An 18,299-nucleotide genomic window follows, 5' to 3' on the forward strand; every position below is an offset into this window, starting at 1 on the left:
CCCAGAATATTCCTGACATAGAAGATATTCAAGAAATGGCAGCCATCACTGCTACTATTTCAATATCTTTTAAAAAACTGATGTAACTATTAAACACAAACTTGTGAAAAGAGAAGTAGAGATTTGCACGCAACACTTACATTCAGATCTCTGAAGTATTCATTGTAATCTAAGGCATAACCCACCACAAATAAGTTTGGAATCTCAAATCCAGCATCTAAAAACAGAGAGAGACAGAGAGAGAAAGAGAGAGAGAGAGAGGAACAAGCTTTAGATAACATAGGTACGAAGCCACCATATGCTATTGTTGGCATTTCAACGGAGAGGACTATTCATGTAGGTAGAAGCAAATGAAAAAAGTGATAAGCAATGCATGAGCCCCATAGGGACTGGGACCAGCGTGAGTACTCAGGGAGACAAGACAAACAAGCAAATGTATAATAAACGACTGTACTTCTGGTATCCCGAGCTAAGCAAAGGCTCAGGCAGTTTGGTGGATAACAAGGAGTATGCATGCATGAATCAGTCATGTAACCCTGCTGTTCCACAGCAAGCTGGATCCAAAGATATGATGCCAAAGGAAACACTCTGAAAAGCATAAAGTGCAGTTCGCACAGAAGGTATTAATATACTGTGATACGTGAGTAGGTGCGCAGGCTGCTGCAGCTAGGAGGCCCAATGTCCTCGGCAGGATGCGGGTGGAAAGCAAAACCTGGGAGACGAGATGGAGGAAAATGGGATTGTTCAGCTTGAGGAATAGAAGGCTAAGGGTTATTCCAACGCTAGTCTTGGAGTCTACAATACAGACAAACTAATTAGTCCTATATTTGTATAAAGGGCAGAAGGAGAGTAAATGAATTTAAATGCGGTAAGAGGTACTTAGGTTAAGCAAAGGAAGAATTTATTATTGAAAGAAAGATGACTTTGATTGAAAAGGACCCTTAAGGAACAGATCATAGCTCTCTTTTGGAGGTCTTGAAACAAAATAAATGTGCTCATGGTCCAATGATTTTTCAAACTCTTTCTAGCTTTTTGGGATCTATGTTTGTTTATCACAGTATTGTAGATGAGAGACTCTTGCTTATTTTTATGAAACTGTACAACCCTGGTTATAACAATAATAATAACTTTACAGTAAGCAATGCAAACCCTAGTATAGACATGGCAACTCAGACTGCGAAAAGGCAGTTCAGAAAGCCAGTCCTTCAGAGCTGTCAAGGAATAAAAGGACGTTGGATGAGTAGGACAGGAGAAGAGTCAGAAATCAGAGGGACCTATCTCTCACTGGTAAATGGGTGCAGTTCCTACACTGATATTTGCATTTGCAGATGTTACTTACAGATGCAGTGCAGGCATCAGAGCAGTGATTGCAACCAGACTGCCTGGGTTGAATACTGACTCTACCCTTAGAGATATGTGACCTTGGCAAGCGAGCGATTCAACCTCGTTGTGTTTCGTTTCCTCATCTGTAAAGCGGGCATAACGATAGCACCTACCTCAGAAGAATGTTGTGAGGGTTAAAAGTGTTAATCTCTGTGCAGCTCTCAGAAGTATCAGGTACATCATAACCTCTTACTAGTGTTTGCTGTTATTACTTTGTTATTGTTGTTGCTATAAGTGACAAGAAAGTTGTAATTAGTTGAATGTGTCTGAAGTGAATGTCTTTCAATTTCAGTTAAAATTTTTTCTGTACAGCAGGGGTCCCCAACCCTTGGGCCACGATGGACCAGGTCCGTGGCCTGTTAGGAACCAGAGCCTCACAGCAGGAGGTGAGCGGCTGGCCAGTGAGCAACGTTTCATCTGTATTTGTGGGCGCTCCCCAGAGCTAGCATCACCGCCTCAGCTCCACCTGAGATCATCAGGTATTAGATTCTCATAAGGGGTGCCGGTTGCTGGTGCCAAAAAGTTTGGGGACCTCTGCTGTACAGTATCTGACATTATTCTCTTAGAATATTTCTGTTTTCTAACCTGTCCAGTCTTAGCTACATCCAGAGTAAATTCCCCAAACCAGGAACTTGCCAGGAATGCACCATTGGATGGATCCACGCAGAACGGACATTGCCTAGATTTAATACATCCAGTGTAGGAATGAAACTTGTTTTTAGAATATCATCACTGGCTGAATGTCACTGGCACATTACCCTTCCATAGCATGCTTCTCTTGCCCTAATGTTTGTTCAGCTTGCTGATGAGAACTGTAGCCAAATTATCTCAGAGGCTTTAGAGCAAACGTAAGTTGTAAAAGACAAGCTGAAGTCTGCCTATGAGAGTGAAAAAAAACCCACCTCCAATGTTATAATAATAAATAATCAAGCTGCTTGTTTATTCTTTCTGCCCTAGATGAGGAAACTCTTCCAGGACACACGTCTGCAGTCAAGTGTGAAGATATTATCTAGAGAAACCGCTCTGCTAATTCTCTGTGTTATTTTTTGTTGTTGTTTATTTCTGTGAAAGTATATTTTATTTTTAATTTTGTAGTGGAATTATAGTTGACATGCAATATTATATTAGTTTCAGCTGTATAGGGATTTAACGTTTTTATATAACATAAAATGCTCACCACAGTAAGTCCAGTTACCATCTGTCACCATACAAAGTTATTACAATATTACTGATGATATTCCCTCTGCTGTACATTTAATTCTTTGTGTTACTGAACTTTCGTTTGGAGGTGGTGGGGCAATTTCTCAGATTTCCCCTTCTGTGTGCTAAAATTCAGGCTCACTGAAGGTCAGCATTGTGCATTGTCTGGTGACTGTTCCTGGAGATGGTATATGAGAATCTCTCTAAACCTTTACAGTGATTTTGCGTGTCCAATTCGTGTGTCCGAGTGAGTCCAGTGAAGTCTACTCTCCCTCCACCTCCTGAAACTTATTAGTGAGTTCTTTGAAATTCAGGTGCTATGGAAAACCTAAAAACCAAAATATCCATGCACGATCAAGTTCCTGTGAACGATGCACATGAGAATGAAGCCCCTTGTAAAGAGTTCTCCTCTCACTAGCAAAGCTGGGAGGCCACGGGGAGTTTACGGAAAGATCAAACCTATACAGCCTCAGCTTCACATGGAATGCCATCAGATAGGAATTTCTTAAACACAAACCACCACCAACCAACCCATCAACAAATAAAAGGCAAAAACACTTACAGTCGGGTCTAAAGCCATCACTTCTAGGTGTTCTCTTCACCAACAAACTACCATTAAGAAGAAACAAAACAAAACTTTAGTGAACCGAATAAAATCTCTGTAAATTGCAAATGGAACCAAACATCCTTAAAATACAGATTTAAAATGTGTCCCCCGCCCTCCGCTTTGAGCAGGTGAGGCATGATCGCAGCCCTCTAATTCATGCTTCTGCTCCTGTGGCACCACCTCAGTGATTCTGGATAAAAGGGAGGGAGGGGGGACCGGCAGCGGGGCCCAGCCAGCTGCTCCTGGAATCAGCTCCAGGTGCAGTAAAGAAGGGCTCAGCCATAGTGAAGCACATCCTCTTCCCCTGCCTCTCTCTCAGGCAAGCAGTCAAAATGGGCCGTTTGTCCAGTGTGGTCAAAAGGTAACACTCCAGAGCAAAACGTCATTGGTTTGGCATAGACTGCACTCTTTGAAAACAGCACCCTGTGTTAGCGTCCCTCTTGGACACGTTTGCAAAGACAGAAACCATGACAATGTGATGTCCGACTCACCTGGCCACCTTAACCATGTTGGGCTTGTATTTCTCTATGCTACTGAGCAGCGCTTTCATGGTTCTCCCCGTGCCGACAACATCCTTTGCAAAGGGGACAGACAAATTCAACCAGATGCATTTGGGCAGCAGATTTTTCATCCACACAGATAATGATATTCCTTATTAATAATGCATCGTAATTAGAATTGCCATCAAATTGGAGTCAAAGTAGGAGGCAGAGTTGGATGTAATTTTTAAACAGGCGCTTCTTTCTGGAAGCTGGGTTTGGGGCAATATATTGGTGAGCATTTCCTTGAATCCTTGAGCTGTGTTCAAAAGCTAAATTCAGCCTTTGGAGAGCATGTGGGCCTTCTCATTGAGTCCCTTTGGACTTGTGCAAGCACATTCAAAGCCTAAATTCGGCCCTGAGGTTATGCGACACAATAGAGGACGCATGAATTTTCATGGACATGGGATGTACAGCTGAACACACTGAATGGATAAACACCTCCCCCTCGCCCTCCCCACTCAGTAAGGACTCTAGGGCTGGGAAGTAAGATGTGTCTGGACGGCAGCTGGTGACAGCTCTTGAATTCTGAGGGTGAGAGGCTGCAATGAGCCGAGGCTCATCTCTGCTGATGAGCTGCTGTGCAATTAGAGTAGAATGGGCAGCAGAAATTTATTGTCCCGGGGACAGAAATCAGCTGTCAGGAGCTGATTATCAAAACAAGAGGTCTGAATTTAGCCAGGGTTGGGCAATTCATTTAGCTAGAGGGTTGATTCCACGGGTTATGTCTGAGCCAGAAGAACTGCAGATACATATGGCATGCACGGGCAGTGGTGTAACAAAAGCTTGAAAACAGCTCTCCTGAATTACTGCCAGCTGATAAGACAGGTGTGCTCTTGAAGGAAACATGGACATTTGCTGTATTAGTCTGCTGCTGCCATAAAGCTTGTTTTTAGTCCCTTCCCTTCCCTTCCCTTCCCTTCCCTTCCCTTCCCTTCCTCTCTCTCTCTCTTTCTCTTTCTCCTTTTTTTAAACAGAAAAACCAATTAAATTAAATCATGATTTTCCTTTGGATTGTCATTTTAAAATTGATTATATTTATGATTTGGATAGTGAAGATAGAATTGCTCAGCCATTAGAGGTCATTAGCAAGGACACTCACTTAAAGGTGGAGAGAGCTCTGACGTTGGCTTTACTATTAAATAAAATTGGTTCTGAGGGCTACTTTCCTCTTCTGTAAAATACACGATTTTATAGCTATAAGAACAATTTAGACATGTGTGAAATTAAATATAAAAAAGGATAAGGTGCCACACAGCTAGTATTGCAGAGCATTTTCCGAAGTTATTTCAAGTCAGCAGTTCTAGTTGGCTCCTAGTTGATAAATCTGGAGAGCCATGTGCACAGTGGGAACTCAATAAATCCTTGGCCAATTTGATAACAAGTTCTATATTTTAAAACTCACCATTAGATTCTTTCAAGTTTCAGATATGGATAAGGAAAAGTCAGCTTACCTCAACGATGAGGACATTCTGAAAAACAAATGAACAATAATAACACCAGTTATTTAGAATATGATGCAAATCTAGCTCACAAGAGAAACACACATTTTCTTACAGTTAGAATTTCATAACTCACTTAGCTGGTCCTACCCCATCTATCCAACCCAAATGCTTGGAGACAATCTAGGTGTTCCAGACTCATTTTGACAGTCTCTTTGGAATTACTTGGTGCTACCATACTGGTATCTATATTTGAGTTAGGAGCAGGTTTATCTTACACCTTGTGACCTATCTGAACAGCTATCCATAAAGACATCCCATCTCCATAATTCTGGCAAGTGCCCCACCCAGCATTCTTTAGGATACAAAGCTTACTATGTATTTACCAGGAAAACAAAGCTGACACAAACTGCATTGTTAATGGAGACAGTGCCCTGTAGAGGGATTATATATTCAGCTGTGACAGATCTATTCCTAACTAGCCACCCAAATCGCTGGGGATTCTGTAGTTTTGAATTTTTAATCTTGAGGAAAGGGGCGGGCTGGAGAGAGAGCTGTGAGGTGCCTAGTTTATATTTTTAGTGACATGGTTAGTTAGGTTCCTTGCTATGTGCTCTCAATATGTTCATTGACTTCTTCCCTAAGAATGTTGATTATGTTTCATTTGAATTTCTCGTTTGATATCTGTCTTCCTCACTAGACTGTCAAGTGAGAATCATGTTTGTCTTGTTTACCACTGTTTTCTCAGTCCCTAGCAGAAATACTTGTATATATAAACGTTCGGTAATTATTTGTTGAAGGAATAATAACTGATTACACATATGAATGAGTTAAAATCAACCAATTAAGTGGATTAGTACTTACATGTCAATACTGTCCCACCAAATTAAAATATGACTGTGTTAGTATGCCATTCTAATTAACTAAATGTGTGGATATTCCCTCAATGTAATGGTGTCCTTCTTTAGATGACCTTTCATTTGTCCCTATGATTCATATAATACTTTAAAAAGCCTTCCACCTTAGGTATCTTTCTTACATCTAATGCAAAAGAGATTTAAGTAATAAAAATGTTAACCAACCAACCAACAAGTCTGTTAAATTTGTACTATATTACTTAATATGTCAAATGCATTCTGAGGTGAAATTCTTTCTGGAAGTCATTTTCTCTCAGGTATGGTGTTTTATTTCACCATTAAATCCACTAACAATCTTAATTTTACCATTAAAATGGAAGATGATTTTTGTCCATTTTTAAAGTAGGTCATGCTCCCAGTATCCCCTCTACCCTGAGAATCACACTGATGGAGGAGCTCCCTTGGTATTCTAAACACATTTGCCCTGATCTTAACCATCAACCTATAACAGTTGGTTAAGATGTGCATTTTTAGTTTGATCGAGGCTTGCTAACCATGCCCATTAACCAATCAGAACACTTAGAGAAGACTTGGTTAATTTAACTTTCTAGTTTACAATCTCTTTTTGTTTCAATCTGATCATGAAAAACCTTTCTACACACTGTTAGTCTGCATTCTTGTTTAATTAAGTGCACTGATTGTAATTAATATGTTTTTTGAAAGTTTAGAACTTTGCAAAACAAAAGAGTCATCTTCAAAAAGATTAGCTTCAACTGTATGATATAGTGGCGGCTGGGAAGTGGCACTTGGATGTCTACTAATCCAGAGATATATTGTCATAATTATTTAAACACATTTTAAAATCAAGAGAATGCATACATGTGTTCAAAATCAAGTAAAAAACTCTATTTTGTAAATGTCGATATGTGTCTGTTTAAAGTATTCTAAAATGCTTACATATTTTAAAATAGATTAAAATTACGACATTCTTTATTACGCATAACTAAATATCACAAAAATGACAATTTCTTAAGATCCTATAAAACAGTACATATTCGAATTTCCCCAGTTGTTCTTAAAATAGCCTTTGCAGCTGGTTGGTTCAATCTGAGACCATGCACTAGATTTTTAAGTCTCATTTAATTTAGAAGAGTTTCTTTTCCTGTACTTCTATTTCTCAATTTAATAATTTTAGATATCACCTATTTACTATATTATATAGTAGATGAGAATCTAGTTCTTTTACACTACCTCACTTACTTTCCCCATCCCCAATTCAGTTATTTTGTTACAACTGTATCTTCTTATACTGTTTACATTTTTTCCTGTTAAAGATTCAAGCAGCGTACTATAATTATATTTATAATTATATTTCCTTTTAGAACTTGCTTACTTTTCTTAGAATTTCTAATCGTTTGTCCTTTCATCTTCCAGGGTCCTTTTTTTTTTTTTTATACAAGCTCTTCTTTCTTGGAAGATTATGAGGAAAACATTGGTTAGTTATGGTTTAACTATATTTCTCAGAGGATTTTGGAGGATTAAGGAATGGGTTGGTAACATCTGTAACAGTACAAAGAACTCTCTGAGTTATGTACAGTCTTAAGAAGTAAAATTATTTAGTGGGCTCATGAGTGATGGGCAGGGAATACTGATATAGACAAACTGGCTTCTATTAAAAGGGAACTATGCCTAAATCTAGAATTCTTTAGTGAGTTACATAGAGCAGTCATTACATATAGATATTTATTTTCCTTTACAGAACATCACACTATGTCTTCAAGTTCTTTCAATAGTAACATGTACCATTGACTGGATTTTCCGTAGCCTACCTGTGGTGTGAAAAGCTCACCTACAACAAAATTAATGCTGTTAGTTCCTTTGGAAACTGGACTCTACCAGGTGACACAAGAAGTAGCCCAAGAGGAGAGAGAAAGTGACTAACTCAACTTGGAAGCATTTTCTTAGTGTCTAAAAGACATTTTCATATACCGAGATCAACTCCGTAAGCTAAGGAACGAAGTCTAACTCATCCTTATAGGATCGATATAGAATATGGAGATTGGCATATAGTAGTTGCTCAAGAAATGCCTATGGAATAAATCAATAATCCTGACCTTATTTCTTTCATTTTTCTCTAGCTCATTATAATTTTAGTACATCTGTTCTATTTTTTCCTTAATGATGCACAACACTTCCTTAATTGAACTATACTTAATGTCTAACGCTTTTAATTTGGCACGACGAAATCTTCTAAAATTCCCATTTTTTTTTTTGAGTGGGCAGCCTTGGAAATTTCATCAGAACACACTGTGCCTCCTAAATACTTCCAATCTGATAACTGATCACTGAACCTGAGATGTTCGCCAGTTTCTGTCTTAGTCATTTCATCACACCTAGCTCATTTCCTCCCAGAAAGCCAGTAAAATCTGCAGCCTGGGGGCCGCAGGCAAAAATTCTACGGGGAATCTCTGAAGTGTGTTCTTTCTCTGCTATTGCACGACCCTAATCGAGGCTAATCACATTGAGCTTCCTAAAGAAAGAGAGGAAGAAAGAGAAGAAAACAGAAGGAAAGAAGTATTCAAATCTAAATAATTTTCTCAAATAGGTTATTCCTATTTTTAGTCTTTTAAGACACAAGAAGATTAGCATACCACATTCTTATCCTCGGCAGCGTAGTTTTGTGGCTGTTGCACCAAGCAGAGAGGTGGCAGCAGTGATAACGAGCTGACCGTGAATGCCAAGCGTGAGTGGGAGCGTGAATATAAACCCCATGGAGAAAGGAATGTAGTTCACCATTTCACTTTATGTGATAATTCACAAAATTGCCAGAATCATCAGTCGGTGGGCATTTCCCTTATTGTTCTCAGCCTAGTCAGATGCAATAAAAAAAGGAATGATTTCAAGAGCTAAGGCAGCCAAGTAGGAAATTTTGGCAGGTTCTGATTCTTCATTCTGGCATTTGATTAGAAACTTACTTGGGGGGAGGTGGGGGGAAGCACGTCTCCTGAAATCTTGCACTTAACTTGTACATCTGTGTTTTCCCGTTGCCAGATTTGAGCTTTTTTCCATGCATTTGGTTTTATTCCACCCTTTCAGAGATTTCCCTTGAACATGAATAAAATCTTCTTGCTTTAATGGATACACACATCTTATGAAGTGCCAGGATTAAATCAACTTTGAAAAAAATCAGCCAGAGAGCATGGTGCATGGACAGCTTAAACACACAGGGTAAAAGGTCTTTTGCTGTTAATGAGAATACAAATTTAACTATCACCCAGAACCATTCAATATGAGCCTCTTGGAGCTGTTATTTTCAATGGCTTCCCCTCTCCCTTTAAAAATAGGAAGGAAGGAAGGAAGGAAGGAAGGAAGGAAGGAAGGAAGGAAGGGAAGAAGGAGGAAGAAGAAAAAAGAAAAGGAAAGAAACCAAAAAAAAAAGCAAAGAAAGAGAAAGGAGCATGGGGGCGCCTAGAGTCTCCCTTTTCTAAATATTTTAACTTGCACGTCTTTAGAGGGTTTTAAGAGTTACCTAGGGCAGTTACAAAAAATGATACAGGTGAGCTCTGTTCCCCTGTTTTTAAAAGTTCTTTCATAAACAAATTTGAAAACGTCCTTTCTAACCCTCTCGCCTTCATTTAACCATTTAATTCCGTCACTGCTCCTGGGTGAGTGCCTTCCCTCTCTTCCACTCCTGCTTTGCTCATGTAGTTCCAACAACAAACTCATGGTTGCTCTACCCACACTGCCTCTTAACTGGCTTCTCTACCTGGAGTCTCTCTCCCTTTCTTCTGCTAATTCTGCCTTCCTGCCAGGCCACTTTCCTGAAACACAGCTTCACGATGTCACCTCTGCTCAACAAATTTGTGGCTCATCTTTGCTTTTCTGAGCAAGTTAAACTCTTCATTGAGACATCTAGTTATTCTAGAAACCAAATCCAATTTCTTAAATTATCATTTCCCTATTTCTGACTAATTTCCTTTAGTCACACCGGTTCGCTCCTGTCTTCTGGCTCTCCTATTGCCCTCCATTCATTCCATGCTGCTCTTCTGTGTTATTCCCAGACCTGGCCCCAAGGAGAACCTGTCCTCTCACTAAGACAATTACAGTCAAAGGAATCATCCCTTCTTCGGATTTCTTTAAGCTTAAGGAAAGGGTCTTGTGTGGAAAGACCCCTGGAGCTCTACTCTGGGTGCCAAGCACTAAAAAAGAGAAGATGTGTACAAGTCCATGGCAGAAAAATAATATTATGGCAAATTAACCTCAATGTAAATTCATCGATTGAGAAATCGAATGATGACTATATGAGAAGGAAGACGTTAGATGATGACCTGCAACAATCCTTCCAATGCAGATATCCATCCGATGCAGACCTAAATTCTTAACAGATAGCCTTTCTTTGAAAGGCTGAAGGAGTAAACAGGGCAGACCATTTGAATGCCTTTCTCTGTTTAAGGAAAAAGAAATTCTAAAAGTTAAGTAAAATTTTTTTTACTCCTTCACCCTCAGCTGTATAGTATTCACCAACTTAGTTCCTCCTTAATCTCTTGTGATACAGAAGTTCTACAAAGAGCATTTTCCTTCATTCAATACTTTTTTCATCTAACTCTAAACCAAGCCAGCCGGTTGGTGCTCCTATGGTATGACCAGGTGGGCTTCTATTTACCCCTTTCCTCCACCATGTCCTCCCCTTCCAAAACTTAATTAAAAATGTCTTTCTGATTTCTAAGAGTAAAAGGAACCTGTGCTCACTCAGTCACCAAAAACTTATTTTGACTTGTCATGCACTAGGCATTGCGCTCCATGCTGGAGACAGGATGGTGAATAAGATAAGCATTACACTGACATTCTGGTTGGGGAGATAGGCAAATAAAAAATAAACCCCAAAGTAAACACTGCAAATTGTGGAACGGGCTCCAACAGAAACAGGGTACTGATGTAGAGATTAGTGGGAAATGGAGGGAGTATGAAGGGGAAGTGCAGGTTCTCATTTTAGACAGAGTCAGGGAAGGAGCTTAGCCGGTGTGGTCATGTCACTGTGAGGAGGGGAGGGTGCTGTGTGATGATGTTGGGAGGGAGGCAAGGCCAGATCACAGAGGTCTGACAGGCTCTGTTAAAGCGTTTGGATTATAATCTCAGCACACTGAATGAAAGTGGGGTTGCCAGGTGAAATACAGCACAATCCAGTTAAATTTGAACTTCAGATAAGAAACTACTAACTTTTTAGTTTAAGCATGTTCCAAATATTGCATGGGACATATACTAATAATTTATTCATTGTTTATTTGCAATTCAAATTTAACTTGGCATCCTGTGTTTCGTTCTTTTGTTTTATTCTTTTAAATTTGACGACGCTAATTGAGAGGCCAGTGAAAAGTTTTCCATAGGCAAGAGATGTGATCAAATGTATATTTTAAGTAGATCCCTCTGGCTGATTTGTGAGGAATGGTTTGGAAGATGTCAAAAGCTAAGTGAAGGGAAAAGGTAGTTAGGCTGTTATAACAGCCCAAAGGAAGGAGAGTGGTGGCCTCACCTTGAAAGACCAGAGCTTCTAAAACCTTAACGTTTGCAGGAATCATCTAGGGAACACGTTAAAATAAAGACTTAATTCAGAAGATCTGGGGTAGGAGCTGAGATTCTATATTTCTAATATGTTTTCAGGCAGTGCCGACCTTGCTGCTTCCTAGACCAAAGGTTGGCAAACTGCAGCTCATCGGCCAAATCTGGTCTGCTGCCTATTTTTGTAAATAAAGTTTTATTGAAACATAGCCACTTTTTCCATATTATCTATGGCTGCTTTCATGCTATGATGGCTAAGTCAAGTGGTTGCAACAGAGGCTGTAGGCCCACAAAATCTAAAAGACTTACCTGGAAAGTTTGCTGACCACATTTTGAGTAGCAAGAGTCTAGACTTGGGTGATTGCCAAGGTGATGGAGAGAAGTGGGCAGATTCAAGATATATTTGAAGGCATAGAGTGTGGCCTATACTGATGTATTCAGCATTCCCTTATGATGTGAGCTTAGGCACTTTAAACTGCATTATTTTAACCTTAAGCTGTTGTGACAGTTGAGAATCTAGCTAATTGATGTTGATTCATCTTAGAAAGATTAATCCAGTGCGTTCTGAGCCCAAGGGGTTCTACTTGGCATACTTTGAAACATATATAGAAATGCATCTAACACACATGGAGAGTATAAAGATAACATGAAACAGCACCCAGTAAACTGGAAGATGCATTTGTCATGCTAACAAAAGTCGAAGCTGACTCCCGCTTGTTCTTACTGATGGCTGGTTTTCCATCTCTTCTATCTCAACTCCTGATCTCTACTCTCTCATAACGGGGGTCTTTGTAGTAATTATAAGAGGGACTACTGAGGCATAGCACTGTCACCCCTTCCGCTCACTCCGCCCCCAGGAAGCAACTAGCTCTTCCTCAGCCTCCTCTCTACCTCTTGAAGGAGGGGAATATCCAGTGCTCGTCTTAGAGGAAAATCACTCTAGAAGGAAATAGGAGATAATTTGAAAAGGAAGGAGAGAAGGACCATGATTCTGTGTGCAAAGTTTTTCTTGGAGTCGTTCATTTGGGATTCTTAGCATTACCACTTTGACAAGACACCAAGGTAAAAGCACAAGGTATGATACATCTCTTGTGTAATAAACCTGTAAGGTACTATCACATAACGAAGTACTAAAATAACTTATCATGTTAACTAGATACTAACTAGACTTATTGTGGTGACCACTTCACAATATGGACAAATATTGAGTCATTATGTTGTTCCTATGAAACTAATATAATGTTATGTGTCAATTATACCTCAATTTAAAAATGTACATTAACTTAGAAGACAGCTGTTATTCATAATCCTATCTATCTGAGCTTTTATGTCAAATCTTAGGAGAAAAAAATGTACATTAATAATATTAGCTTGGTATAATGCCTTAACAAATTACGTTTACCTCATCTTTTCCTAAATGAAAGGAATGCTTCAATAATTTGCACATTTTGTTTCGTATTGAACAAAATTTGCATACAAAAAATCCTATATAAAACAGATAGAGTTTAATATTGAGCTGTGCTCAATATCACTTGCCAGTTTTTGCTCTTCAGAAATACTGACGATATAATATTTCCACAATATAACAGGCTTCAACCTGGCTTTATCTGTGATGTTCACTCCCTCACGTGACAAAAATGTACATTTAAGTTGGTTGATTTGATATCACACACGTAAGTTAAACATGTTACCATAGACATACACATACATACATTGGTGATTATAGAGATACTAAACTGATATGTGTCAATTTTAAAATATCAATAAAATTACATGTTTCACAAAATAAAGGTAAGTTAAATGATAAAAAAATAAGTAAAATTACACCATTTGAAGACCCCTCCAAGGATGTTTCAAATGGCAGTATTTCATCTCTTCTTATGGCTGAGTAATATTCCATTGTATATATGCACCACTGCTTCTTTAGCCAATCATCTATCATAGGACACTTTGGTTGCTTCCATGTCCCAGCCACCATGAATAATGCTGCTATGAACGCTGGTGTGCAAATATCTTTTTAAATATGAATTTTCAAGTCTTTAGGGTAAATACCCAGTAGAGAGATTGCTGGATCATATGGTAGACCAATTCTTAGTTTTTTGAGGAACCTCCACACTATTTTCCATAGTGGCTGTACCAATTTGTAGTCCCACCAGCCGTGTATTAGAGTTCCTTTTTCTCTGAATCTTCTCCAGCATTTGTTATTATTTGTCCTGTTGATTATAGCTATTCTAACAGGTGTGAGATGGTATCTCATTGTGGTTTTGATTTGCAGTTCCCTAATAGCTAGCGATGTTGAGCATCTTTTCAAATAATTGTTGGCCATTTGTATGTCCTCTAGGGAGAAGTGTCTGTTCAGGTCCACTGCCCATTTTTTGATTGGATCATTTGTTTTTTTGTTATTGAGTTATATGAGTTCTTTGTATATTTTGGATATTAGACCATTATAGGGTCTAATTAGACCCCTATTCGGATGGTTCTTTTTTTATCTTGTTGATGATTTCTTTTGCTGAGCAGAAGCATTTAGTTTGATGTAGTCCCGTTCATTTATTTTAGCTTTTACTTCCCTTGCTTTTGAGGTCAAATTCATAAAATCCTCTTTAAGTCCAAGGTCCTTGAGTTTAGTTCCTATGGTTTCTTCAATGCATTTTATTGTTTCAGGTCTTATATTTAGATCCTTAATCCATTTTGAGTTATTTTGGTGTGTGGTGATAGACAACAGTCTAGTTTCATTCTTTTACAGGTGGCTTTCCAGTTTTCCCAGCACCATTCATTGAAGAGGCTTTTCTTTCTCCACTATATGTTTTTGGCTTTTTTGTCAAAAATTATTTGCCCATACAAATATGAGTTTACTTCTGGACTCTTGATTCTGTTCCACTGGTCTGTGTGTCTGTTTTGCTGCCAATACCATGCTGTTTTGATTACTGTCGCTTTGTAGTATAATTTGAAGTTGGGCAGAGTGATGCCTCCAGCCTCATTCTTTTCTCTCAGGATGGCTTTGGCAATTCGGGGTCTTTTGTGCTTCCATACGAATCCAAAGATTTTTTTGCTCTATTTCTTTAAAAAAATGCCGATGGGATGTTGATGGAGATTGCATTAAATCTGTATAATGCTTTAGGTAATATGGTCATTTTAACTATGTTGATTCTTCCAATCCAAGAACATGGAATATCTTTCCATTTCTTTGTATCTTCTTTTATTTCTTTTAATAGAGTCTTGTAGTTTTCATTATATAGGTCCTTCACATGTTTCATTAAATTTATTGCTAGGTATTTTATTTTTTTCATTGCAATTGCAAAAGGAATTATTTTTCCACTTCTTTTTCTGATACTTCATTATTAGAGTATAGAAACGCTATGGATTTTTGTATCCAGAGACTTTACTGTATTTGCTTATTATTTCTAGTATTGTTCTTATGGAATCTTTAGGGTTTTCTATATAGAGAATCATGTCATCCTCAAATAGTGACAGTTTGACTTCTTCATTTCCTATTTGGATGCCTTTTATATCTTTCTCTTGTCTGATTGCACTCGCTAGGACCTCCAATATTATACTGAATAACAGTGGCAATAGTGGACAGCCTTGCATTGTTCCTGATCTTAGAGAGAAGGTTTTTAGTTTTTCACCATAAAGTATAATGTTGGCTGAAGTTTTGTCATATATGGTCTTTATCATGTTAAGGTACTGTCCTTCTGTACCAATTTTGTTAAGAGCATCCATAAATGGATGCCGTATCTTGTCGAAGGCTGCATCTATTGATATGATCATATGATTCTTATTTTTTCATTTGTTTATGTGGTGTATCACATTAATCGTTTTGCGTATGTTGAACCATCCCTGTGCCTCTCAGATGAAGCCCACTTGATCGTGGTGTATAATCTTTTTAATATGTTGCTGTATTCAGTTTGCTAGTATCTTATTTAGGAATTTTGCATCTATGTTCATGAGAGATATTGGTCTGTAGTTTTCTTTTTTTGTGTTATCTCTACCAGGTTTGGTATCAGAGTAATATTGGCCTCATAAAATGTGTTGGGAAGTATTGCTTCCTCTTCGATTTTTTGGAAGAGTTTGAGGAGAATAGGTATTAAATCTTTAAATGTTTGGTTGAATTCACTGGTGAAGCCATCTGGTCCTCGACTTTTACTTTTTGGTAGGTTTCGGTGGTTGTTTCAATTTCCATACTGCTGATCAGTCTATTTAGATTTCCAGTTCTTCTTGATTCAGTCTAGGAAGCTTGTATTTTTCTAAGTACTGGTCCATTTCTTCCAAGCGTGATATATTTGGTGTTATATATTTTTTCATAGTATTCTTGTATGATCGTTTGTATTTCTGTGATATCAGTCATAATTTTCCCTCTTTCATCCCTGATTTTGTTTATTTGTGTCCTTTCTCTTTTTCTTTAGTGAGTCTAGCCAGGAGATTGTCAATTTTATTAATTTTCTCAAAGAACCAGCTCTTTGTTGCAATTCTTTTTCTTTTTGTTTTCAATTTCATTTATTTCTGCTCTAGTTCTGATGATTTCTTTCCTTCTGCTGACTTTAGGCTTCATTTATTCTTCTTTTTCTAGTTTTTTAAGATGAAGCGTTAGGTTGTTTATTTGGGCTCGTTCTTGTTTTTGGAGATAGGCCTGAAATGATATGAACTTTCCTCTTATGACCATTTTTGCCGTATCCCAAAAGTTTTGATATGTTGTACTATCATTATCATTCATTTCTATGATCTCTCTTTTTATTTCTTCTCTGACCCAGTTATTCTTCAGTAACATGTTGTTTAATATCCATGTATTTGTGGTTCTTCCTGGTTTCTTTCTGTAGTTGATCTCTAGTTTCAAAGCATTATGATCAGAGAATATGGTTGGTATGATTTCAACCCTCTTATAATTATTGAGGCCATCTCTGTGTCCCAGTATGTGGTCCATTCTTGAGGATGTTCCATGTGCACTAGAGAAGAATATATAAGCACTGTTTTGGGATGGAAGGCTCTGTAAATGTCAATTATGTCCAATCGGTCTAATGTGTCATTTAAGGATGTTATTTCCTTATTGATTTTATGTTTGGATGATCTGTCCATATCCGACAGTGGGGTATTTAGTTCCCCTACTATGAAAGTGTTTTGGTCTGTTTCTCCCTTTAGTTCTGTTTGTAATTGCTTTACATATTTTGGGAATATGATTGGAAGCATAGATATTAATAAATTTTATGTTTTCTTGGTGCATGATTCCCTTTATCATTATAAACTGTCCCTCAGTATCTTTCTTTACCTTTTTTATTTTGAAGTCTATTTCATCTGATATTAGTACTGCTACTCCCATTTTTCTCTAAACACCATGTGCTTGAAATATCATTTTCTACCCTTTTATCTTGAATCTATATTTGTCTTTGGAGCTGAGATGTGTGTCCTGGAGGCAGCATATGGTTGAGTTTTGTTTTTTTGATCCATTCTACATCCCTGTGCCTTTTTATTGGTGAGTTCAATCCATTTACATTTAGGGTGATTATTGAGCTATGAAGTCTTCTATAGCCGTTTTATCTTTTGCTTTCTGGTAGCTTGGTGTTTCCATTGCTTCCTTGTCCTTGTGTTTCTTTATTTTGGTTGGCTTTTGTGGGTTTTCCTTCTGGTCCTTCTTGTTTTATGTTATGTACTTCGGTTCTGAATCGTTGGCATGTGCTTATGAATATGTAAAGCATAGTTATATATATACATATATATAGTTGTCCATTTTCCTCTGCGTGTGCCTTATCTCCATTCTCCTTTGCGAATTTGGATCTTTGAATCTCTGCCTTTTCAGTTATTGTTGTCTCAATTTGTCCCTATGATGCTGAATGTTCATTACTATCTTGTTATAACAATTCTCTTCTAATTATTTGAGCTTATAATGCCCTGTTCTTAGTAAGGGTTGCACTCCTCTGCTCCTATTTGCCTGATAGTCACTTTACCCCTAATTATGGGTTTTGTTTTGTTTTTTTGTCACTTTGATTGAGGTGAACTGACCCTTTCAGTATCTCTTGTAACGCGGGCCTCGTAGTGGAGAATTCCCTCAATTTTTGTATGTCTGGAAAAGTCTTAATTTCTCCTTCATATCTAAAAGAGAGCTTAGCTGGATACATTATTCTAGGCTGGTAGTTCCTTTCACTTAATAGTTTAAATATTTGATTCCATTCCTTTCTGGCTTGAAAGGTTTGCGCTGAGAAGTCCGAGGATAATCTAATGGGTTTTTCTTTGTAAGTTACTGTAATTTTCTCGCTGGCTGCCTTAAGAATTCTATCTTTGTCGTTGATTTTTGATAATTTTAATATAATGTGTCTTGGTGAAGACACATTGGCCTTTTCGAGTTGAGATAATTGGGTGTTCTGTTGACTTCTTGAATTCCAAGCTCCAGCTCATTCCTTAGATTTGGGGAATTCTCGTCCACTATTTGTCTGAAAATGCTTTCTAGTCCCTGCTCCTTTTCCTCCCCTTCGAGAATTCCCATTATTCTTATGTTTCCTTTCCTGATGGTATCAGCTAGTTCTTGAACTTCTCTTTCATTATTTTTCATTCTTCGGTTTCTCTCTTCTTCCTTCTGATTTATTTCTAGCTTTCTGTCTTCGATAACACTGACCTTTTCCTCCATTTGGTCAACTCTATTTCTCAAGCTTGCTATTTCATTTTTCAACTCTTGCAGTGTTTTTTTTTTTTTTTTATCTCCAGAAGATTTATTCTGTTCTTTTTGAGG

The 18,299-nt window shown here is 38.0% G+C and overlaps 1 protein-coding gene across 5 annotated transcripts in view; it reads right to left on the reverse strand.

The window, feature by feature from the left end:
• PRTFDC1 (phosphoribosyl transferase domain containing 1) overlaps positions 1–18,299 on the reverse strand; it is an 81,484-nt gene that overhangs the window by 2,479 nt on the left and 60,706 nt on the right. For 3 of the 5 annotated variants that reach the window (XM_039877576.1, XM_039877574.1, XM_039877575.1), the window contains 4 exons: positions 5,184–5,201; positions 3,682–3,764; positions 3,146–3,192; positions 141–217 (listed from right to left, as the gene is read on the reverse strand). In XM_039877576.1, the coding sequence (XP_039733510.1) occupies positions 141–217; positions 3,146–3,192; positions 3,682–3,764; positions 5,184–5,201 (225 nt within the window). Of the gene's footprint in view, positions 1–140; positions 218–1,496; positions 1,612–3,145; positions 3,193–3,681; positions 3,765–5,183; positions 5,202–18,299 lie in introns of all 5 variants that reach the window. The other 2 variants (XR_005656046.1, XM_039877577.1) reach the window with 2 other exon arrangements.

The sequence above is a fragment of the Pteropus medius genome, unplaced genomic scaffold (assembly GCF_902729225.1).
Source record: "Pteropus medius unplaced genomic scaffold, Ma_sr-lr_union100, whole genome shotgun sequence".
NCBI classification, from domain to species: Eukaryota; Metazoa; Chordata; class Mammalia; order Chiroptera; family Pteropodidae; genus Pteropus; species Pteropus medius.